Source organism: Bison bison, unplaced genomic scaffold (assembly GCF_000754665.1).
Source record: "Bison bison bison isolate TAMUID 2011002044 unplaced genomic scaffold, Bison_UMD1.0 scf7180017864146, whole genome shotgun sequence".
NCBI classification, from domain to species: Eukaryota; Metazoa; Chordata; class Mammalia; order Artiodactyla; family Bovidae; genus Bison; species Bison bison.
Window position 1 is genome coordinate 2,250,752 of NW_011494718.1, and position 25,378 is coordinate 2,276,129.

A 25,378-nucleotide genomic window follows, 5' to 3' on the forward strand; every position below is an offset into this window, starting at 1 on the left:
ACAGAAACTGACCTTTTCCAGTCCTGTGGCCACTGCTGAGTTTTCCAAATTTGCTGGCATATTGAGTGCAGTATTTTCACAGCATCATCTTTTAGGATTTGAAATAGCTCAACTGGAATTCCATCACCTCCACTAGCTTTGTTCATAGTGATGCTTTCTAAGGCCCACTTGACTTCACATTCCAGGATGTCTGGCTCTAGGTGACTGATCACACCATCATGATTATCTTGGTCATGAAGATCTTTTTTGTACAGTTCTTCTGTGTATTCTTGCTACCTCTTCTTAATATCTTCTGCTTCTGTTAGGTCCATACCATTTCTGTCCTTTATCGAGCCCATCTTTGCATGAAATGTTCCCTTGGTATCTCTAATTTTCTTGAAGAGATCTCTAGTCTTTCCCATTCTGTTGTTTTCCTCTATTTCTTTGCATTGATCGCTGAGGGAGGCTTTCTTATCTCTTCTTGCTATTCTTTGGAACTCTGCATTTAGATGCTTATATCTTTCCTTTTTTCTCCTTTTCTTTTCACTTCTCTTCTTTTCACAGCTATTTGTAAGGCCTCCCCAGACAGCCATTTTGCTTTTTTGCATTTCTTTTCCATGGGGATGGTCTTGATCCCTGTCTCCTGGACAATGTCACAAACCTCATTCCATAATTCATCAGGCACTTTATCTATCAGATCTAGGCCCTTAAATCTCTTTCTCACTTCCACTGTATAATCATAAGGGATTTGATTTAGGTCATACATGAATGGTCTAGTGGTTTTCCCTACTTTCTTCAATTTAAGTCTGAATTTGGTGATAAGGAGTTCATAATCTGAGCCATAGTAAGCTCCTGGTCTTGTTTTTGTTGACTGTATAGAGCTTCTCCATCTTTGGCTGCAAAGAATATAATCAATCTGATTACGGTATTGACCGTCTGGTAATGTCCATTGTGTAGAGTCTTCTCTTGTGTTGTTGGAAGAGGGTGTTTGGACTTGATTGACTATTTCCTTTTCCATATTGGGAAAATTTTCAACTTTGATCTCTCCAAAAATTTTCTCATACCCTTTCTTTTCCTCTTCTTCTTCTGGGACCCCTATAATTTGAATGTTGGTGCATTTGATATTGTCCCAGAGGTCTCTGAGACTATCCTCAGTTCTTTTCATTCTTTCACTTTATTCTGCTCTTTAGTAGTCATTTCCATCATTTTATCTTCCAGCTCAGGGATTCATTCTGCTTCAGATATTCTGCTATTATTTTTTGTATCACCTTTACTATCATTATTCTGAATTCTTTTTCAGGTAGTTTGCCTAGTTTCTCTTAATTTATTTGGACTTCTGTGTTTCTCATTTGTTCCTTCATTTGTACAGTATTTCTCTGCCTTTTCGTTATTTTTTTTAAATCTTATTGTGTTTGAGGTTTCCTTTTCCCATGGTTAAAGGTTGAATTCTTTCTTCCTTTTGGTTGGTGCGGTGGTTTGTGTAAGCTTTGTATAAGGTGAGATTTGTGATGAGGTTTTTTTTTTTCCTCTGATGTGCAAAGCTGAGTGAGGTGGTAATCATGCCTACTGATGATTTGGTTTGTATTTTTGTTTTGTTTGCTGTTTGGATGAGGCATCCTGCACAGGGTGCTACTGGTGGTTGGGTGATGCCAGGTCTTGTATTCAAGTGATTCCCTTTGTGGAAGTTCTCACTATTTGATATTCCCTAGGGTTAGTTCTCTGGTAGTCTATGGTCTTGGAGTCAGTGCTCCCACTCCAAAGGCACAGGGGTTGATTTTTGTGTGAAGATGCTTTTCATCTTAGTACTCTGGTCCCCAGCAGTGGGTAAGGTACTAATGAGGCCAGGGAGGCACTCAGGAGAGCCCTCTACCATCACCACCCTGCTCCTGGTGAGCTCACTCCCAGCACAGCTGGAGCTTGGGCCTCAGTCTGTTTGCTAAGGGTCAGGCACTCTGTTAAAAGCTTCTTTCTAAACATTATTTGTCCAACTGGAATCCCTTTCCAGGAAAGGTATATGTCCCCAGCATTTGTGAGATCCTTGAGGCTTTTCTTTAAAGCTTGTAAATGTGTTTATTCATCAATTTTGCAGCAGAATATTAAGTTCCTGATTATGGGCCATCATTCCAGACTTCACCTGGATGCACTATATTTCTTTTATGAAACTTAAAAAATTCAGAATTTCAAGACAAATATATCTGGTCCCATGTATTTAGGATAAAGAGCCTGTAAAATTTTCTAATTGGTGGTGGTTAGCCATAATAAATGCATTCACACATATTATATCACTCCTTGCAACAACAGGCCTGCAAGGTGAGCAGGTGGCCCCACTTTGTGGAAGAGGCAGCTCAAAGTTGGGCCATCTTATGTTGTCGAAGCTGTGGTCCCAGAGGCAGGCAGGGCCAGATATTAGATCCAGATCTTCTGGCTCCAGATTGTTCCACTGTGCCACAGACCAAGCTGTACAGCATTTGTCTCGTAAATGTTAAGTTCTTTGTAAACAGGGGCTCTGTTTTCCTTTTTCCTCTGAGACAAAATCCATGGTTGGCATTGCCTGTAATATGGTCTTTAAACATTCCTTCATGAAAGGTCGAATTTATATCATAGTAATACTTTAAAAGTCTCAAGTCATGGGGGCTTTGGGGACAAATGAATCTCCATTCCAGTTACAGATCTGCTGTTTATAGTCTCACTTACTTTGGACAAGTCACTTAGCCTCTTTGTGCTTTGGTTTCCTTATTGTAAAAATGGAGGGCCCCATAAAAGTCTTTAGAAAGTGAGATTATAACAGTTGAAGGAGAAAATATATGTAAAGCACACTTAACATTCATTCACAAATGGTTGTTATGACAGGAAAGTGTCCCCTGTGGACACATTTAATAGATAAAAATTAGATTCATAAAAAAGAAAACTGAGATCTATATGTAATACTGTTCCTGCGAGAAGATTCACTTATCTATAACAACAAGCTCTGATTTGTCCATCTAACATTTTGCTTGTTTTGGGTAGCATGGCCTGATTTGGAGTCTTTGTGGACAGCCCAGTAATGAACATCTTTGTTCTTGAAGGCCTGAAGGTAGAGTGAGCCTCATTTCTTCACATGTTTGCCACTCTTTCATTTCTTCTCCTACCTGCTTTCTTAGCCTCTCCCCACCCCAAACTTAAATGATTTCTTGATCTTGAGGAGAAATTTAAAAGGACAAGGGAAGGAAAGATAAAGGAAAAGCAAAACTGGGAAAGATTCCAGCTCGAAGAACCAGCAGGGCTTTGTGAGATGGGGTGCAGCCTTTCCCATCCGCAGCCCCTCACTCCACTCCACCCGGGACCCACGGGTTACTTCAGTTTGCTGAAGACACAGCACCAGTCTAAATGTCAAGGACACAGACTAGATGGTACTGCCATTGTTTTTCTGTTTTTGTTTTAATTTTTTAAAATGTATTTTAGTTGGAGAATAATTACTTTACAATAATGTGATGGTTTTTTGCCATACATCATTTTTATTTCTACTGTTCACTTCTTTTTTTTTTATTCTACTGATATGCTGTTATGTTAATTGATTTTTTTTTTCTCATTGTGTCTACTGTATTCATTTAAAACTGGCATAGCCCTGGCGCTTTATTCAACTTAGAATATGGAAGATCACTATTTTTTATTCTTTCTCTGTTCTTTTTCAGTCCACGGTGTTGGGTACATGGGCCCTCAGAGCATGAAAACGGTTTCTGAATTCACAGTCAGCTTCATCCCAAACAATAGTAAATGATGCGCTCTCTCTTGCGCCCTCCCTCATGCTCAGCACACGTTCCCTCCAGAGTCCACAGCCGTGGTCTCCCTTTGTCCTGTGCCAAAGCTGCTGCTTCACTGCCTTTGATTTTCCTTTTTGCTCACTGCCTCCTGCCACAGTGGGAGAGAGAGACAGAGACAGAATAGGAGAGAGAGAAGAGGATAAGTGAAGGAGAAAACCCAGGCTGCTGTGACTTACCAAGGACTTTTGCCTAAGATGAAAGTATCAAAGTATACCAGATAGAAATGGAAAATGGTGCTTTGAAGTAGGAACATATGTTTTCCTTTAGAAAAGTAAAAATTGCAGGGATTATTTTCTTCTATTGTGCTCTTTCCTGCTCCTTGTTTTTAGATGAAGGAAGCACACACACAAAGCCAGTATGGGATCCATCTCTCACTATTTTAGGCACTTGATTTCTTTTCTAATATGTGGAAAATTTTAAATCTCAAAATGAACCTGGCACTAAGTTTGCAGGAAAAGTAGATGAAGCTGACTGTGAATTTAGAAATGGTTCTCATGCTCTGAGGGCCCATGTACCCAACACTGCGGACTGAAAAAGAACAGAGAAAGAATAAAAATAGTGATCTTCCATGTTCTAAGTTGAATAAAGTGCCAGGGCTATGCCAGTTTTTAAATGAATACAGTAGACACAATGAGAAAAAAAAATCAATTAACATAACAGCATATCAATAGAATAAAAAAAGAAAAAAAGAAGTGAACAGTAGAAATAAAAATGATGTATGTCACCTGCTGTGCTGGACTTGATGATTCTTCTGGCTCCTACCTAGATTCCCTCCCTCCTTCCAGCCTTGCTGCCCTTGGGGAACAAATCAAGCTACTCCTCTGCTTACAACCCTCAGATGGGTAGAGACATGGTCCTCTCAGAGGCCCACAGAAGCCTCTGTGGCCTTCCCCCGCCCCTCTGACATCACGCACTGGCCTCCTTGCTATTCTGATCAGGCTCGGGATGTACTGCGCTCCTGTCTCAGGGCCTTTGCATGAGCGCTCATCTCTGTTATGCTTTTCCTCCAAATAACAGATCTGGTCCCTCATATGCATCCGTCTTTACTCAAATTACACCTTCTTAGTGATGCTTTCCCCCGTTACCTATTTTGAAATTCCACCTCCCTCCAGTACTCTCTTATCCCTTCTCCTTAGCAGTTAAAGATTATCTAGGCATTGAAAGTGATTTTTTTTTTTTTTTGGATTTCAGGAGAGATTTCCTTATTTAAGGAAATCTTAAGTAAGACCTCTTTGGCCTCTACTCTGAAATTATTACCTCCTAGAGTATTTTTTTTCCCTTTTATTTATTTAAACTTTTTCTTCTGTGTTGAGGTATAGCCAATTAACAATGTTGTGATAGTTTTAGGTGAACAGTGAAGAGATTCAGCCATACCTAAATACATGTGCGGTAATGAAATTCCAGTTTAAGAATCAGTATTGGAGTACAGATATCATGCTATTCACATGAACTCATAGCTCAAGTTTTAAAGTAAAATGCATATGTATATATATATATATATATGTTAAAAGTAAAATGAATACACACACACACATACTTTTGGTTGTTTCAGAAGTCTATTCTAGGATCCTTCTCACTTATTGTGCACCCCAGTGTTCATGTGAGACCCATTTGTAATCACTTCTCATCCATCCAACAGGGTGGACTCAGTGCCCAAGCTTTTGTTCGTGTGGAACTGGAGGATGTAAATGATAATGAACCTGTGTTTAACCCATTAACCTATGTGACGAGCCTTAGTGGCCAGGCGCAGCTGGGCACCGAAGTCATCAATGTTCTTGCCACAGACAGGGATTCTGGAAAGTATGGAACAGTGGCCTATGAGCTCGTCCTTGGAGACCTGTCTTCCTTTTTCACCATCGACTCCACCACAGGTATGTGAGCTTGGAATCAGTAGCTTTTGCGTAAGAACCAGAAAATGAGTTGAAATGATTTTTTCCTTGGCAGGGGTGTTGCAGGACTCACGTCACCTTCCAGAAAGCATGTTGAAAAGAGCCAGGATTTGTTAGGCTAGGACTGGATCTGAGTCCCAGCTTTACCTCTTCCTGGTCTTACGACCTTCAGTGGCCTTGTATCCTTACCTTAGGAGTACTAATAATTCCTATGTTGCAAAGTTTCTGTGAGGATTAAAGGTGGTAAATTATAAAGGATACTGGTTAGTAGTATTTATTTTGCAAATGTCCCCTATTTGTATGATCATCTAAGGATAACTTGCATCCTTTCAATGTATGAATAATCCTAATCATGCAAAAAGCATTGTAGTGACATCCAAAGAAATGCCTTTCTCGTGCTATGGCTGGCATTCCCTTAATCTCTTCAGGTCTTAGTCTCATTGTTTCTGAAATGATACCTAAAGCTCCTCTTAGGTCTCTTATGTGGTAATTGTGTATCTGCTGAAGAAATCGAGTGGGCAAACTGAATCTTTCAGAAGTAATCAATATTTAAGAGGTTGCCTCCTTTCCCTATTGGTTTGTTGTTAACAGAAATGTTTGAAGTGTTTGGTTATAAGAAAATATAAAATTTTAAGTGTATAATATTACATTATAATCCTATGGAGATATTGCAGATATTCTGGTCCTAATAATGAGGCTTCAAAAAAATTTTTTTTCTTTTGCATTTCTTCTTTAAAAAATGTTTATTTTATTTATTGTAATAAGGACACTTAACCTGAGATGGTTCCTTTCACACATTTTTCAGCGTACAGTACATTATCATTCGGCTTCCCTGGTGGTTCAGTGGTAAAGAAGCTGGCTGCCAGTGCAGGAGATGTGGGTTCTGTACCAGATCTAGGAAGATCCTCTGGAGAAGGAAATGGTAACCCACTCCAGTTTTATTGCCTGGGAAATCTCATGGACAGAGGAGCCTGGCAGGCTACAGTCCATGGGGTCACAAAGAGTCAAACATGACTTAGAGACTGAATAACAACATTGTCATTGACCAGAGGTACAGTGTTGCATAGGAGATCTCTAGGGTTTACTCATCTCGTTTTACTGAAACTTTATGCTCCTTCATTAGCACCTTCCATTTCTCTCTCTTCTCTGATCCCTGGCAACCATCTTTCTAGTCTTTGATTTGATGAACTTGACTATTTTGGATACTTCACAGAGTGAAATATGTAATAACTGTCCTTCTATATGCATGGCTTATTTCACTTAACTTTATGTCCTCCAGGTTTGCCCATATTTTCCTGTGTTTCAGAAGTTCCTTCTTTTTTTCAAGGCTGAGTAATATTCCATTGTATGTATATGCCGTATCTTGTTTATCCATCCATCTGTTGATAGACATTAAGTTGTGTCTACAACTTGGTGATTGTGAATAGTGCTTTAGAACATGTGGGGGTGCAGAGATCTCAAGATTTTATTTTTTCTTGAAACACCTTCTCTGAGCATGGGTGAGATGTATTTCTATTGTGATGCTAATACTGATGTGAAGTGCTACACTGGGCTTTTCTGCACGTAGTCATACTGGATCTTTACAACACCCTTTGTAATGACTGCATTCATTAGCAACCAGCAATAACTGAGACAGGGAATCTGATGTACCAAGTTAGTTTGCCTTCTTAACTAGCTCCATTAGCTAAAGAGTTATTGCATCTTGCCTGGAAAGTGTACCTCTAGTGTGTATGACTGACCAGGGGATTAGTTGTTTTCAATGGCAGGCTTTATAAGACAAAACTTTCCTTGCTCAAGATAATCCACTGACATGGTCCTTTTAGCTTTTCAAAGATCAGACAAAAATACTTTTTTAGGAAATTAGTCTCTGCTTATCTTGACTTTTTAAAAATTCATCTAAACTGAGGACCTTAACTACTTGTCAAATTGTCAGGCCCTCCAGGGCACTACGGAGAAGGCAATGGCACCCCACTCTAGTACTCTTGCTTGGAAAATCCCATGGATGGAGGAGCCTGGTGGGCTCCAGTCCATGGGGTTGCTAAGAGTCGGGCACGACTGAGCAACTTCACTTGCACTTTTCACTTTCATGCATTGGAGAAGGAAATGGCTACCCACTCCAGTGTTCTTGCCTGGAGAATCCCAGGGACAGAGAAGCCTAGTGGGCTGCCGTCTATGGGGTCGCACAGAGTCGGACATGACTGAAGTGACTTAGCAGCAGCAGCAGCAGCAGCAGCAGCTAGGGCACTAACATTGCCAAAAATATATAGGTCAGCCAGTAATCAGGGCACATGATCTAAAAGCATTTAGCAGGTTGTTTTAAAAAACATCAACACACTCATCCTCTAGTTTCCCCTGGACAATCTTGAAGAATGATCTATACTGTATTGTGTTTTTAGGAGATATTTCTGTTGTTGTGCTGGCTTCAACAGCCACAGGCTTCCATTCCTGGCACAGGCATTAGAAAAATGCCATTGTTAATCAGGGAGAATGCTTTAAGTGGTTATTATCTAGGAGAGTATCTTGGTATTTTTTTAAAGCAAAGACCAACTTTGTAATGGAAGGGGCCTTGGGATATTATTGTTGGCATTTCGATGCTGCTGAATTTAGGGTGAAGATATTCTCAGTCTGACAGGGCTGAGAATGTGGTTGCACCTAATCACAACTCATGAGAAATTCATGGGACCTGCTAATGCTCTACTGTAACCTTTAGAAGAGAATGAAACAGCATCATGACTAATTGTGGAAAGAAGTTGCCTAGTGAACAGGTAGTCTCCAATTTGAACATCTGAGTTCCAGTTCATCTGTTGGTTGACTACAACTACAGACACATTTTCTATTTTGTACATAATAGTTAGGCCTCCAGGCCCTGCCATAAAAACTGGTTTAAATGCTGATGTTCTCAAAGAATGGAACAAGGAGCTGTACTGGAATATGGCTTCCGTTTCCTAGATCTGTGTCTTTGTTGAACCTGTAAAAGGCTGGACTTTCTTGCTTTCATTTTAAAGGCCTGTCTCTATAGGGCCTGCCAGTAGAAACACAATCTCAAGATATTGCCCTTATCAGTAAATATCTATGGAGTAAATGAATAAATGACATTAGAAATAATTGAAAAATGATTTAAATTCTTATTACAGACTCTTAAGAAATTGCAGAGCAGTGCCATTGATAACAGAGCATACCTTCATTTAAAATCCTCTTTCCCCATTGCAGAATGGCACAGGATCCCAGGGCCTACCCCCACTTTTCTTCAGAACTCTCTCAAATTCCCTCTGCAGCATAACTGTGCCAGCTCTTTTCTAGTTATAGAAACTAAATACACACAGATACATGTGGTTGTACATAGGTGTACAGTGGAGGAGAAGACTGAGAATTGATAGCTGACTTATACATAGTCACTTCTTCCTGAAATACTCTGAAATTCTCTCTTAGAGACATTAATTCATTTACTCACTGGTTCCTTTGTGCTTTCATTTTGAGGCTTCCTATATCAGATATACTATTTTATAAGCTTACATAGGCTCCAGTTTTCCTGAAGACAAGAGATTTTCCATTATCTGTTTGTGCCATAACCAGGACTCATGCATGAGAAATAGAGTTCTTGGACTTACTGTGTTTAGCTGGGAAGGAAAAGGTTTTGGAGGGGGGTGTGGCCATGTCCTGGTTGTTTTCTCTTGTGTGTTTATCTTCCTGTTCTGTTTCTGGTTTTCTAAGTGTGTTGTTGGTTCAAAGAACATTTTTGTAGAATGTGTCTCAACATCAGGAGAGAGAGATTGACTTGAGCCTTCGTTTCTCTTATTCTTAGTGGTTTCCTTTGATGTGGGTACAAGGCAGACCACACTGTTTTGAGTTTTAAAAGGAGGTAACACAAGAAACTTACTTATTAATAGCCCTTTTTCATGTATTTTTAATCCCATTTTATGAACTATTGGTCAATTTTTTTCCTACATTGTCCAAATTAGTCTTTTTAATAAGGTAAAAAAACAATTTTTAGCTTTTGTGTTGATTCTATTTATTTAGTGATTTTACTCTGCAACAAGCTTTACTTATAATTCAGATTATTTTAAGGTGGCAGGTTTCAAGCATTTGTGTGAGTCTTTTATTTTTACCCAATTATCTCTTTTGCTAGGGCTACCTATTGTTACATTTCTGTGATTTATCTCTTTGTATGCTAATGATACAAGAAAAAGTCAAAAGTTCTGAAAAGAAAGACAGAAAATGGAAGCAAGTCCATCGTTTCCACAGATATTGTTTCAATGCCTATTATGAACACAGTTCTCAGTGTTTGGAATACATCAGTGAACAAGACAGACAAAAATTCCTGCTCAATCTCATAGATCTGACAACAAAAGCTCACATTGTTTCACCTATTGTCTGTTCTGGGTTTAGTAGCGGTGCACACAAAATCCAAATTTAACACTACGGAAGGACAAGTAATTAAAAGGGCAGCTGAGAGAGTTAAACAGCCACACGCAGCCAGCACTGCTTTCCTGGTTAGTTGTGATCACCCTCTTTGTGCAGGGTATGTGGATTGTAACAGCAATTATTAGCAATGTAGCACCAGGACAGTTTTCCTTTATTTCAAGGGCAGATTCTTTTCTAATGCTGGTTTTATGCTCAGATTTCATACCTTGTAATGATTCTCATAATTCTACATGATTGTCACTTTCCTACAATCAGTGTTCTGATATATAGTTAACAAATTAATACCACACCTTATTTCTAAAGGATGTGAGTCTGCTCATGCCAAAATAAAAACCAAGATGACTTTCTTTAATTTGCAAGACAGAGACTAAAATGCGTCACAAGCACCTAATCAGTGTATATCAGTTTCATGGGAAACAGAAGCATGTAGAAAGCTTTCTTTAGTTTTTCCAGTTAAAGACCACAGACTCTTGGAGATGGAAGGAACCTTACAGTTCAGCTCCCTCATTCAGTGGAGGAAGAAACTGAGGCAGAAGGAGATTTGGTGACTTCCCTAAAGGTACGCAGTTGGTACATGGCATAACTGGGCTTGAACCCCATCCTGGACCTGTGATCTGTTGCTGTACTGCTCTGTATCAGACAATGCTTTTTGACATCTCTTCCATATATTGCTCATTTGAGCTTTCCATTAGCATATTAGATAAGCAAGGCAGTTGTTATTCCCATCCACAAATTAAGAGACTGGAGACCCTAAGAGTCCTAGTGATTTGCTCAAGGCAATAGTAGTAAACCTGACACATTTTGACTTCTCAAATTTCCATTTTGAAGCTCTTTCCATGATTGTGGCTTTGAAAAAAAGAAAAAAAAACCCTAAAGACAAAGCTAAGGTAAATATACATTACATTGATTCAAGTAGGTAAGATAGGAAAACAATCTCTCATTGTGACTTTATATCAATAAGAAATTGATATTTATATCTTATAGTTTTTGATCTATCTCTGTTTTTGAGAAAATTACATTTACAGACTACAGATGTTTGGTGATGGTCAGGATTTTGTGCTTGTTTTTGTTCATAACTATCCCATAGCTTACAATTTTAGTAATTACCCACAGATTATTGTCTAACTACAAAGTACACTTTGGCAAAGAGTATGCCATCTTTTCCAGGAGGTTTGCTTCTAAAAATAAGTATTGTTTAATTAGTAGGAAAACATGATTCTATCTGTTTATTAGATTTTACTTAATAGAAATCTTGAAGTCCTTTTATTAGTCTATCAATTAAAAAAATTAATCCCAGCAGTTTCTTCTATTTAAATGACAAGATAAAAGCATAGACAAATAATGTTACAGATTATAATTAGTATGTATAAATCTAAGCACTCAGCAATTGAAACATGAAATAACTAGTGCTCTGTAAATGAATCAATATCTATTTTTTAAAGTTAAAATTGATCCCCCAAATAGTAATTAATAATGTATGTGTCATGAAAAAAAAAAGCTAAATAATCACTGTTCTTTAAAGTGTTAAAATATAATGTCATAAATTTTAAGCTGGCAAATACACAGGTAAAGGGAGCTATTGATTTTACTTACTGTTTTATTATTTATTATATGTAAATATGCTATACCATGGACTGTAGCCCTCCAGACTCCTCTGTCCATGGAATTCTCCAGGCAAGAATACTGGAGTGGGTAGCCATTCCCTTCTCCAGGGGAATCTTCCTGACCCAGGGATTGAATCTGGGTCTCCTGCATTGCAGGCAGATTCTTGACCATCTGAGTCACCAGGGAAGCCATATACATACATATTATGTATGCCCCTATATATATATTATATAATTAATACATATATATATTATAGAGCTACATTTTCTGGCTCCTCAGATCTTAGTTGAATGTTGAATTCAAGTAAATGAGTTTTCTAGCTCCTCTTTATATCTGAATATTTTTAAAAGTGAATGTTTTGAAATATTCAACATATAGAGGGACAAATTTAATCTTAATACTCACCTCTTCTAAGTGATGACTGTTCATTCAAAGAAACTTATAGCTTCGTCCTGGTCTCTAGTAGAAATTGTTTCACTACACAAGTTGGCATTGAAAGCCTAAAAAGTAGTCGTTGCCTCAGAAGAAGCCTAGTGAAATTCATATATATATATATATATATAGTCACAAAATGGACCTTGTCCAAATATAGAAAGACAGATTCGGTTATCTCATTCCCCTGCCTAAACCTTTCAGTGACTTTGGCTCTTTGGCCAAAAGCCAATCCTTATTATGGTCTCCCAGGCTCTTCATGAGCTGCCCTGCTTTCCCTGTGGCCTCAGCTCCAATAATTCTCCTTAGTCTTTGTGCTCATTCCTTACACCAGCTACTATTTTTTCTCTTCCTCCTCCTCCTTCTTGCTCCTTCACCTCCTTTCCCTGAGCTCGTGTGCTTCCCTCCTTGGGCACATCACATGTGTTCCCTTCTGCCCAGAACACTGGACGACTCTCTCTCCTCTTCTGTTCCCACACACACATCCTCACCCAGCTAATGGCCTAACTCATCCTTCAGAGCTCAAGTTATGGGTCCCCTTTCCATGGATGCGTTTTCTGACAATCCCCTCCTCAAGCACATTAAAACAGGTGCCCAGTTTATGTTCTAGCACAGCTTCTCTTTATATTATAATTACATGTTTTGTGAATATTTGATTGTCTGTGCCCCACCGACACTGTCTGTTCTGTTCCTGGCTCCTTTTCTGGTTACTAACTCAGTTCTGGGATGTAGATGGTACAAAGTATGTGGTTGTCAAATAAAAAAGAAAGACTGAGATGGAATTGTTGCCAAAACAAAGCTTGTAGTCCAATTGAACTGACAATAATAGTCCTTATAATACACAGGGATGATATTGGTGGGTGCCAGAGAAGGGAGGGGTTGGGCAGGTGAAAGGGATCCAAAGGTACAAACTTAAATTTATAAGATAAATAAATTCTGGGGATGTAATGTACAGCATGGTGACTGTAGTTAACAATATTATATTGCATATTTGACAGTTGCTAAGAGAGTAGATCATAAAAGTTCTTATCACAAGAAAAAGTTTATTAATGTAAATATGTATGTGATGATGGTTGCTGATAATCATCTTCACAATGCATATATATATATATCAAACCTCTAATTTGTACATCTAAAGCTAATACAATAGTATATGATCAATTATGTCTCAATAAATAAATGTAAAAAATTGTGTTATGAGAGTACATTAATTTTTAAAGTTTAATACTAGAAACAAAATAGATAGTCCATACCACAGTACAGAAATCTATGGAAACATATATGGAAATGTAGAAAGAAAACACATGTAGAAGAAGACCAGAGACTTAATAATTTTTTCCCGAATGTCAAATATTGAGAGTGTGGCCACACACAGTAGGGTGGTGTTTGACCAAAAGAAGCTCAGCAGTCTGGCTCTTAGTTTTTAACAGATGGTCATCCACAGTTAAGTTATTTTATCTTCAGGCTTGTATTAGGCAAGTTCTTTCTGTTGATGCATCAAACTGAATGCCCATTATCCGATTAGAGTGAGAAAGTGTGACTGTCACAGGAGTGGGGTTCTTGAGGCTTCATGTGCAGCCTGCTTTTTGTACTCAGGCATGCTGTGGAGAGAGTCAGATCAGTCTGGGGAACTACAAATAGCACTGACTTTTAAAGAAGGGAATGCGGTAATGTTAATAGTTAGTGGTACCAGATTAAAATGACCTGACGGGCCTTCTCCATCATAAGGACGTCCTTGCCAGTAGAACAAAGCTGTGGAGGCCTGCCGACTCACTGCGCCCTGCATTGCTCTGCTGCTGTCAGGAGGGAAACGCCTGAAGGCTGTTCTTGCTGTTCTATGGCCTGATCTGGATGTGTGCTAACGATTACCTCTTTGTCCTACTTTTACTGGGGTTGTTGGCTATGCTCTGGTTTAGCATATTTTAAAAGATACATTTCAAAGACAATCAAGGGTGTCTCTCATCTGAATAATCTAGAGCAGGAATGACAGACAGTGGAATAAAGGAGGGATTCCTGCAACCTTTGTTTGTGGAGCTGAGAGTGCTGACTAGTGTCTACTGGGCATGGGCTCTGTGGTAGAGACAGCTGGGGTGGGGTTCAGTCCTGCCTGCAGAGGCCAGGGCTAGGGGTCTGAGCCGTGCCCGCTTTCCAGGAGATGAGGAAGCAGTGTGTCTGAAGAGGGACGTGCTCGTGTCTATTATGGCAGCCTCAGATTCCCTGCGAAAGCCATGAAAGCACTAGTGATGGAAAGTGGTTTTTAAACAGCTGCCCGGGCGGGAGAGAACTGACGCTCCAGCATCAGTTGGCAGCTGTCCAGTGAGAGTGCTTTTGCTGCTCTCTTATCCCCTCCTTTGCCCTAGATGCTCCCAGATGGTTCAGAAACTCACGTTAGCAAGATGAGGAAGAGGAGGAGAGTTAGGGGAGGAAAGAAAGAAGAAGCTAACAACTTCTGACCTGTAGCACATGCCTCACCTAAACTTTTTTTCCCCTTAAATTAGAGCTGTTTATTTATCTTTAATTTTATTGGAGTATAGTTGATAATTCCTGGTGGCTCAGATGGTAAAGAATTTGCCTGCAATGTGGGAGACCTGGGTGCAATCCCTGAGTCAGGAAGATCCCCTGAGAAGGGAATGGCAACCCACTCCAGTATTCTTGCCTGGAGAATTCCATGGACAGAGGGGCCTGGAGGGCTACAATCCATGGGGTTGCAAAGAGTTGGACACGACTCAACGACTAAGACTTTCACTGTCATGGTTCATTCATGTTGTTGCTTAGTCGCTGTCGTCTTCGACTCTTTTGAGACCCTGTGGACTGTAGTCTGCCAGGCTCCTCTGTCTGTGGCATTTTCCAGTCAAGTATACTGGAGTGGGTAGCCATTCCCTTCTCCAGGGGATTTCCTCGACCCAGGGATTGAACCTGTGTCTCCTGCATTGACAGGCAAATTCATTACCACTGAGCCAACAGGGAAGCTACATAGTTGATTTACAGTGTTATGTTAATTTCAGGTGTACCGCAAAGTAATGCGGTTACACATACATCCATTCTTTGTCAGATGCTTTTCCCCATCTGAACTCAACCTTAGAGTTTTGATTATTCCATGGACATTTATACTCTATTTATTAAACTGAGACTGTTCTGTGACTTAATGTAACAAAAAGAATTTTAATTGGTTGCTAGTGATTCTGGAGGAGGCAGGAGCTTCCTGAATTTTCACATAGGGTCAGGAGAAGAATAGTTAGCCATACAAAATAAATTAAAATAGAAAAGAATAAAGGCACTCTATGGTTGCATGCCATGAATTGTGCTTTGCTATCATACTTGTTACATATATTTATGACAACACAAGATGATGGTGTCTGGGGTGGAGAGACGGGCTACATGATGATCCAGAGCTACACTGAGTGGGTGTGGTTTAATGAAGGAATTTTAAATCATGACAAAGTTTAAATATAGGAAATACACAAGATAAGGGTTTTGAGCATCAGTATGTCATGATGATATTTAGAAAAATTTCCCTGGAACTAGTGTGTTGGTTGGATTAAAAGACTAGAAAATTTGAACAGGGAATATATATATTTATTAACAGAAAATACGTAATAATAGCATGTTACTATTATTATCCAGGGATAGCATGATAAAATTTGTACTGAGGAGATAGTAATAAAAATAGAAAGGAACTAATCTGAGAATATTTTAAGAGGAAAATGATATAGAGATGATGATTGATTTATTAATGAAAGAGGATAAGTCATGTACAATTCTTTAATTTTAACTGAATAATAGATGATCCAACTGATGTCAAATTGACAAATACCTCAGAGGAAATGCCACCTAGAAAGAGATATAGAACTTAATTCAGGTGAGAGGATGTGGGGAGATACTACAGCAAAGTAACTCTTGAAGTCATGAAACATATGAATATTTTGATGGAAATAATATATAGCTGTGGTCTTCAAACTTTAGAACACATGAGAATTACCAGTAGAGATCTTTAGAAATTCAATTCCAGCATGCTTTCCCACTTCTATAATATTTCTTTTTTGCTGTTTTCCAGTCATTGAGTCATGTCTCTGCAAGCCCATGGACTGTAGCATGCCAGGCTTCCCTGTCCCTCACTATCTCCCTGAGCTTGCTCTGATTCATGTGCACTGAGTCCTACCATCTAATCCTCTGCCACCCTCTTCTCCTTTGCCTTCAGTCTTTTTCAGTGTCTCAGACTTTTCCAGTGAGCCAGCTGTTCTCATCAGGTGGCCAAAGTATTGGAGCTTCAACTTCAGCATCAGTCCTTCAATGAATATTCAGGGTTGTTTTCCTTTAGGATTGACTGATTTGATCTCTTTGCTGTCCAAGCTTTCTTTGCAAGGAGCAAGAGTCTTTTAATTTTAATAATCTTTCTCGACATCAGGATATCTAGGTAAGAGCCTGAAAATCTTTTTTTTAACAAGTAATCTAGGTGATTTTGATGCAGGTGGCCCAGGACACCCTTTGAGATCTCTCAGAGACTGTAAGAAGAGCCCAGTACGAAGCCAGAGAAATGCTTAGAACTCTAAGCAGTAGGAAGGACTGTGGATCAAATCCACGAAATTGTTAGGAAAGGCAAAAATAAGATTATAGCATAACCAGAGCTAGGGGCTCTGGTCCAAGAGCAAGGGGCTGGCATGGATCAGATAGACTGTAGAAGGCAAGGGGCGTGAGGGTGGAGGCAACATATAGTCACCTATCTTCACTCACATCCTGCCTGTATCTGTTGGTTTCAGTAGTGTTTCTTATAAACAACATATGGTTGGGTGATTTCTCTCTTTTAACTAGAGCATTTTGTCCATTTTGAAGTCTTTCCCAGTCCAAATCTGCTGTTAGTAATGAGTCTAACTCATATTAACATATTTCCTCATGTATTGTGTGATTTTCTATTGTGGGCTTGAATCTTTATCTGAGAGAATTCTTTTAACCCCAGAGATGAAGTTGGGTTCCTCTGAAGAGTATTTGTGTTTCCCTTGCCTAAGCACCCTCACTTCAGTTCAGTTCAGTCCCTCAGTCGTGTCCGACTCTTTGTGACCCCATGAACCACAGCATGCCAGGCCTCCCTGGCCATCACCAACTCCTGGAGCCTACCCAAACCCATGTCCATTGAGTCGGTGATGCCATCCAACCATCTCATCTTCTGTCGTCGCCTTCTCCTTCTGCCCTCAATCTTTCCCAGCATCAGGGTCTTTTCAAATGAGTCAGTTCTTCGCATCAGGTGGCCAAAATACTGGAGTTTCAGCTTCTACATCAGTCCTTCCAATGAACACCCAGGACTTATCTCCTTTAGAATGGACTGGTTGGATCTCCTTGCAGTCCAAGGGACTCTCAAGAGTTCTCCAACACCACAGTTCAAAAGCATCAATTCTTTGGCACTCAGCTTTCTTCACAGTCCAACTCTCACATCCATATATGACCACTGGAAAAACCATAGCCTTGACTAGACGGACCCTTGTTGGCAAAGTAATTTCTCTGCTTTTTAATATGCTATCTAAGTTGGTCATAACTTTCTGTCCAAGGAGTAAGCATCTTTTAATTTCATGGCTGCAATAACCATCTGCAGTGATTTTGGAGCCCCCAAAAATAAAGTCTGACACTGTTCCCACTGTTTCCCTGTCTATTTGCCATGAAGTGATGGGACCAGATACCATGATCTTAGTTTTCTGAATGTTGAGCTTTAAGCCAACTTTTTCACTCTCCTCTTTCACTTTAATCATGAGGCTCTTTAGTTCCTCTTCACTTTCTGCCATGAGGGTGGTATCATCTGCATATCTGAGGTTATTGATATTTCTCCCGGCAATCTTGATTCCAGCTTGTCCTTCCTCCAGCCCAGCCTTTCGCATGATGTACTCTGCATATAAGTTAAATAGGCAGAGTGACAATATACAGCCTTGACGTACTCCTTTTCCTATTTGGAACCAGTCTGTTGTTCCATGTCCAGTTCTAACTGTTGCTTCCTGACCAGCATACAGGTTTCTCAAGAGGCTAAGCACCCTAGGGAAGGACAAATCTATATTGTTTTCAACTAAAATCTTGACTTGAAATTTTTCATATCATCCTTTATTGTGAATTCAGGCTAAAAACTACTGTGAAGGTTGGCTTATGTTTATGAATTCTCGAAGGACATTTTTACTCCTCTGTTTAGGACACCAGGTTTCAAGTCACTAATTTTCACTCGGTAGGCAGGGGTTTATTCCTAGCTCCCTCTTACATTGAAAGCTTTGTGGATCTAATTTTATTGGAGGAACTCCTGTGAAACACTCCCTCTCCACACTGCCCTCATCCCCAAAGGTCCTGGTCTTGTTTTCTGCCTCCTGAGTTCCACAGTCATTAAAATAAAAATTCAAGGACACTGAGGTTTGGTAAATACTCTGAAGGTCAAAGCTGAATTCCTGCTATATGCACTCTTGGTGCATCACTTAATATTTTACTGTTTTCACTGCCAATTTTTTGTTGCATTTAAAAGGCTATATTTTATATATTTTTATATTTCTGGCAGCACTTGCTTTCAGGGAGGAGGTGGTCAGTGTATTTAGTATCAGAACAGTGTTCCCTTTAGTTATTCTTTTAGTGATGATTTGTAAGAGGTAAATTGTCTATCTGTCCTGGCCTTATTTATGCTTGTTATAATTAATTTTATGTGTCAACTTGACTAGGCTATGGTACCTAGTTTTTGATCAAACACCAGTCTAGATATTGCTGTGAAGGAGTTTTTAAGATGTGATTCACACTTAACTAAGTAATATTTGGGTAAAGCAAAACGTGTTCCATAATATGAGTGGGCCTCATCTTATCAGATCCAACCAGTCCATTCTGAAGGAGATCAGCCCTGGGTGTTCTTTGGAAGGAATGGTGCTAAAGCTGAAACTCCAGTACTTTGGCCACCTCATGCGAAGAGTTGACTCATTGGAAAAGACTCTGATGCTGGGAGGGATTGGGGGCAGGAGGAGAAGGGGATGACAGAGGATGAGAGGGCTGGATGGCATCACTGACTCGATGGACAGGAGTCTGAGTGAACTCCGAGAGTTGGTGATGGACAGGGAGGCCTGGCGTGCTGCAATTCATGGGGTCGCAAAGAGTCGGACATGACTGAGCGGCTGATCTGATCATCTTATCAGTTGAAGGCCTTCAAAGAGAAGACTGATATACCCCCAGGAAGAAGGAATTTTACCTTTAGGCTGCATTCCAACTCAAGACTGTGACATCAACTCCTGCAAGAATGTCTAACCTTCTGGCCAGCCCTGAATTCCAGATTTGCTAACCCCGACATGAGCCAGTTCCTTAAATCTCTCTAGTCTCTCTACCTCTATTCCTTCTTCCCCTCATTCCCTATCTTCTCTATCCCATCGCTGTCTCTCTCTCTATCATTTCCACTATTTGTTTTTGTTTCTCTGAAGAATTCTGACTGATCCAGTATTCATACTTTAAAATAGCTTATCTGAGTAGAAAATTTTGAATAGGCAGTTGTTTTCTTCCATAACTTTCACAATATTGCTTTATCCTTTGACCTCTGTCATTGCAATTGAGAAGTCAAAGAATTATTCCATTATAGGTTCTCAGTCTTTCTTCTCTTGTTGCTGCTGTAAGATTTTATCTTTGTCTCTCCTTTTTAAAAAATATCACTTATGTATATAATTATCAGTGTCTCCTTTTCCCATATATGAGAATGCATTCCCTTCAGAAGTGCCCATCAGTTGCCCTGACCTTGCAGTGTGTCCTGGGGTGATGAGTACTACCCTCACTGTGACTTCTCAAAGGCAATCTAAGCGCCTGCTGGCCTTGCCCTTGAAGTTTTGAACACCAGCTGTGAGTCACTCTCTCAGGCATTTGAATATCAGCTGCAAGGAGGTGCCCTGGGCACTGGGTACCATCCGAACAGCACCACCGCAGAGCTCTTCCTCTCCTTTGAGGTAGGGGTAGTACCACTGCCTCTTCCTCTCTGTCCTTGCAGCCCTGGAAAAGCCCACTGCTTCATGCAGTGCTGCTCATTCTCCCCTTCTTACAGCTTTAGCTTCTCATACATGTGTGGTCAGGCTTGCCTGTGGCTCAGATGGTAAAGAATCTGCCTGCAGTGCAAGAGACCCAGGTTCAATCTCTGGATTGGGAAGATCCCCTGGAGAAAAGAATGGCAACGCACTCCAGTATTCTTGCCTGGAGAATTCCATGAATAGAGGAGCCTGGTGGGCTACAGTCCGTGGGGTTGCAAACAGTTGGACACGGCTGAACGACTAACGCTTTCACTTCACGCAGGTGTCTTTGGTTCTTTTAATTGTATCGTCTCTAACAGTCTCAGTGTGGTTTCTGTTTCCCTTACTGGTTCCTGACTGACAGAAGTACCTGTCATATATTTAAATACACAAAAGAAGATATGAAGATGTAAGCATGCACATCTACTAATAGTGAACCAGCGGCCCTCAGGGCTTTCTGTCACACTGTTTTGTCATGCATATCCAGACAAGTGTGTTTATCAGTTGTGCTACCTTTCGAGTGGTTGTTCTTAACGGAGTATCACGCTTTTGTTTAATAAAAGTTTTTGAAAAATCTTAGAAATCCTAAAATTTGGGGCTTTTTAAAATAGTTTATACAAGAATTGGACATTTTCAGAGAGTAACTAATTGTGTCTGAGATTGCTGGGTGATTATCATCATCATCCTAATTTATAGATGAGGAGGGTAAATCCATGATGGATTTAAGTGAAGGCCTGAATGCTTCTGTGGGCATTCACGGAAGTCAGTGCAATTTGTGATAGTATGGAGACTGTACTTGGCACTTGGTACTGTTGAAAAGATTTCCTGTTATGTAAAACTGACCATCCCATCATTGCCGAGGAGTTTTGAGTAGATTAACATTTATATATTTTATATATATAATATATATAAACAATACAAGTATGTGTAAGTATATATAGATATGTATGTATCTATGTATACACACATATATATGTGTATGCATATATGTGAATGTAAACTATCTTAATGCAGACACCCTAGAGCAAAGGCCATACTTCTGAGATGTCTGTGAAATGACACCTGAAGTAGTAAGATAATGGGCATCTTCTTTTAAAAACCTTTTGAAAAGCTAAAACTAGAAATATTTACCTTGTATGGTCAGGCTCTTATACAGTGTTATTTGTTTTAAAAGACTTAAAAAATGTTTTCTCAACAAGGCCCTTCCCTTTGGGAAGTGGGTCGCCTGCCACTGCCCAGCAGTGAGTTCATGTCTGAATGACTGCTGTATGTGAGGCGCCTGCCTGCCGATGCGGCAGATGTAAGTGATGTGGGTTTGATATCTCAATCGGGAAGACCCCCTGGAGTAGGAGATGGCATCCCACCCCAGTTTTCTTCCCTGAGAATCCCATAGACAGTCCACAGGATACAAAGCGTTGGACGTGACTGAAGCAACGTAGCAGGCATGCAAGCTAAGCCCTCGTTGTAAGAGCTAACATCATGCAGTGCCTTAGCTGCCAGGTCTAACTAGTTCACTTCATTGGCATTTAGCTGTTGATCAGTGAGTGTATATTTCTTAAGTGTGAAGGTCCTTGACAAAGTTATATTTGTACAGCTGTCTGTATTTGCCAGTGTCTCCTTTTCTCTTCTCTTTTCCTTTCCTTCAAATTTGTTGAGAATCTGTAATACAACAAATGAGATGGACATTTATCAGTGAAATTTTGTTAGAAAACAAGAAAATTAATCTTGCCACATGGTATACCATTCTGTGTGGCATGAAGCATAGACTAATAAAAACCACAGACAACTTATGCGTTCTTTTTGGTCCCCATCATCAAACCTTTGAGACTTCAAATCTCATTATCAAATTATCTCGATTTAAAACACCAGCTTTGGAATTTGGGGATGAGGCCCATTGAACACTAGATTACTTTCACCAGATATAATGCTTTCAACTAGCAGAGTGAATATAGTACAGATATTTATTTTATTACATTTCCCAATTTACCATATGTTGTTGGGACACATTTTGCTAGTAATTTGGACATTGGTAGCATTATTTTTGTTTATATCTGGGAATCACGTCCAATCACTTTTATATAGGTAATTTCTACAGATCATGTTTATCTCAAGCTCAGGGATTCATTTAATTGAATACAGCTCTCCTAAATATCTTCATTTGCTAGTTCTGATGTTTCCATTCTTGTACATCCTTGAAGCTTTTTACAGAATAAGAATCCTATTTTTGAAAAGGCTTTTGGACAGTTATTTTAAAATGCACGTTTTAATGTCCAATGTAAAGCTTCAATATGGTATGCAAGTATACAAGCTCTAAACAGAGGTAGATTAATGTCTTGTAATAAACATATATTTTTATGACTATCTTATATATACACACATATATAAAATTTCTACTTACAAACTTAATTGCCTTAGCTTGGGCTCAGTCAGTGTTAGTCACTCAGTCATGTCTGACTCTCTGTGACTCCAGGGAAGGTAGCCCACAGGCTTCTCCGTCCATGGAATTTCCCAGGCAAGAATCCTGGAGTGGGTTGCCATTTCCTCCAGGGGATCTTCCTGACCCAGGCATCAAACCTGTTCTTCTGCATTGCAGGCAGATTCTTTACTGTCTGAGCCACCAGAGAAGCCCTAGCTTGGGCTACTGTAACAAAATACCACAGACTGGCTGTTTTAAACAACAGATGTTAATTTCTCACAGTTCTAGAGGCTGGGAGTCTGAGACCAAGTTCCTGGCTGATTTAGCTCCTGTTGAGGGCTCTTGTGTTCTCACACGATGGGAGAGAGACAGAGCTCTCTGGCGTCTTCTCCTGTAAGGACACTAATCCCGTAGGATCAGGAATCCACCCTGATGACCTCATTTAACCTTAATTACTTCTTTGCTCCAAATATAGCTATGCTGGGGGTTAGACCCTCAACATATTAAAGATGGGTACAATTCAGTCCATAGCACATATGCTCTTTAAAACTATAGTAACGTAAGAAGTATTGTGAGTTATCCTGTAATCTCAACCCATATAGATGGGCTCTCTTTATAGTTGTTCGGATCTTTCCATATTTTCCAGTGTGCATATTTCTTTGCATGTGTGTGTGCATCCAAAGTATATATGTTAGTGTTTATGATTATAGTTTACGTATTATTCTGTAATCTAACCTGCTCATTTAACACTTCCTGAATGTTTTACAGTAGAAATACACTGTATTCTTATACATTGTTTAAATGTTTGAGTACTAAGTTTTTTTTAAACATACTGAATTATATATACATTCATTTTTACAACTCATTTTTTATATAAAATATACGATGTAACGGAGAAGGAAATGGCAACCCACTCCAGTATTCTTGCCTGGAAACTGCCATGGACAGAGGAGCCTGGTGGGCTACAGTTCATGGGGCACGAAAGAGCTGGACATGACTAAGCAACTAAGCAACAACAGCAGCATGTAAAGTCTTCTTAAATGAAAACGTATATCTTTCCTTTATACATTTTGGGTGCTCTGGAGTATTCTTACTATATTGTATTAATATATTACAATAGACTTAAACATTTATTATTTCCTTGAGAGATATTAAATTCATTTGCAATATTGCAAAGGACTTCCTATTTCAGAGCCCTTATGTAAGTACAGGGTAGATTTCTAAGTTTTGAATAAGAACAATTTACCATTAGATAAATATTGCTAAAGTGTCTTTTGCAAAGTATATGTTGATACCACATCCTTTATTAATCTGGCAAAATATTACCTAAAAGTTTTACCCAACATTAGAGATGAAAATCGGAAAAGGCGATGGCACCCCACTCCAGCACTCTTGCCTGGAAAATCCCATGGACAGAGGAGCCTGGAAGGCTGCAGTCCTGGGGTCCCTGAGGGTCGGACACGACTGAGCGACTTCACTTTCACTTTTCACTTTCATCCGTTGGAGAAGGAAATGCCCACTCCAGTGTTCTTGCCTGGAGAATCCCAGGGACAGGGAGCCTGATGGGCTGCCATCTATGGGGTCGCACAGAGTCGGACACGACTGAAGCGACTTAGCAACAGCAGCAGAGATGAAAATAGGAGGTAGTTGTTTTTAGTTTTGTACTTCTGTTATGTTTAATAAGTTTGAGCATTATCATATTTATTTATGCTTTATTCTTTCTTATTAGAATTATCTGCCCTTATTCACCTTAACTTTTGGTTTATTTGTATCTTTTCATCTTAGTTATAGAACTCTGCATTATTATGTGTACTAAACTGTTTTTTATATATTTTCAAAATGTTGTCTTTTGATTTTTAAACCACAAATAATGAATAAGTGAAATAATGAATAAGTGAATGAATGATAAGAAAGACAAACACCGTTAATTAAAGTGTAAGGTAGTTATATACACTACCATGTGTAAAGCAGATAGCTTATTTGAAGCAGCTGTATAGCACAGGGAGCCCAGCCTGGTGCTCCGTGACAGCCTAGAGGGGTGGGATGGGGGTGCATGGCAGGGAGGCTCAAGAGGGAAGGGATACATATTAATATATAGTTATGATAGTTGTATGGCAGAAACCAATGCAGCATTGTAGAGAAATTATCCTCCAATTAAACAAAAGTTAAGTACAATGTGGCACATGTGTTATGGGCACATGTACTCAGGCCACTGCAGGGTCCTGGAGGAGCGGTCTCCGAAGCAGGGTGGGAGGTAGAAGGTCCCCTGTGCCAGCTGAACCTAGAGCTGTGCTTTAAAATGTGAGAGAGTTGGACTGTGAAGAAGGCTGAGCGCCGAAGAATTGATGCTTTTGAACTGTGGTATTGGAGAAGACTCTTGAGAGTCCCTTGGACTGCAAGGAGATCCAACCAGTCCATTCTGAAGGAGATCAGCCCTAGGATTTCTTTGGAAGGAATGATGCTAAAGCTGAAACTCCAGTACCTTGGCCACCTCATGTGAAGAGTTGACTTGCTGGGGACCAGCCCCAGCTGATCCAGGGTATTCGAAGGAGAGACGGCCTAGGCGACTATTTATATGCTAATTAGAGATATAGAGAACAATAGAATGAGGATAGCTCAGTAGGAAAATTCAGTGGAGAAAAGAAGCTGAGTAGCTTGGTTTACGCGGGAGACCAATAAAACTTCAAGACAAGAAGTTTGCACCACTTACGTAGGCCGCAGGCGCCCTCTCGAATAGCGGAAGGTGTCTCACCCTAGACTCCTTCTCGAGTGGGTCTTAGAAGCCCAGGCATAATTAGTAAGCGTGGTGGGTTCCGCGCTCCAGATGGAGACTCAGCTGGAGGTTGG

At 39.8% G+C, this 25,378-nt stretch overlaps 1 protein-coding gene across 1 annotated transcript in view; it reads left to right on the plus strand.

Moving 5' to 3' along the window:
• Positions 1-25,378, plus strand: part of DCHS2 (dachsous cadherin-related 2) — a 323,756-nt gene that overhangs the window by 152,386 nt on the left and 145,992 nt on the right. The window contains exon 4 of the mRNA XM_010840797.1: positions 5,419-5,650. Coding sequence (XP_010839099.1) covers positions 5,419-5,650 — 232 coding nt within the window. The remainder of the gene's footprint in view (positions 1-5,418; positions 5,651-25,378) is intronic.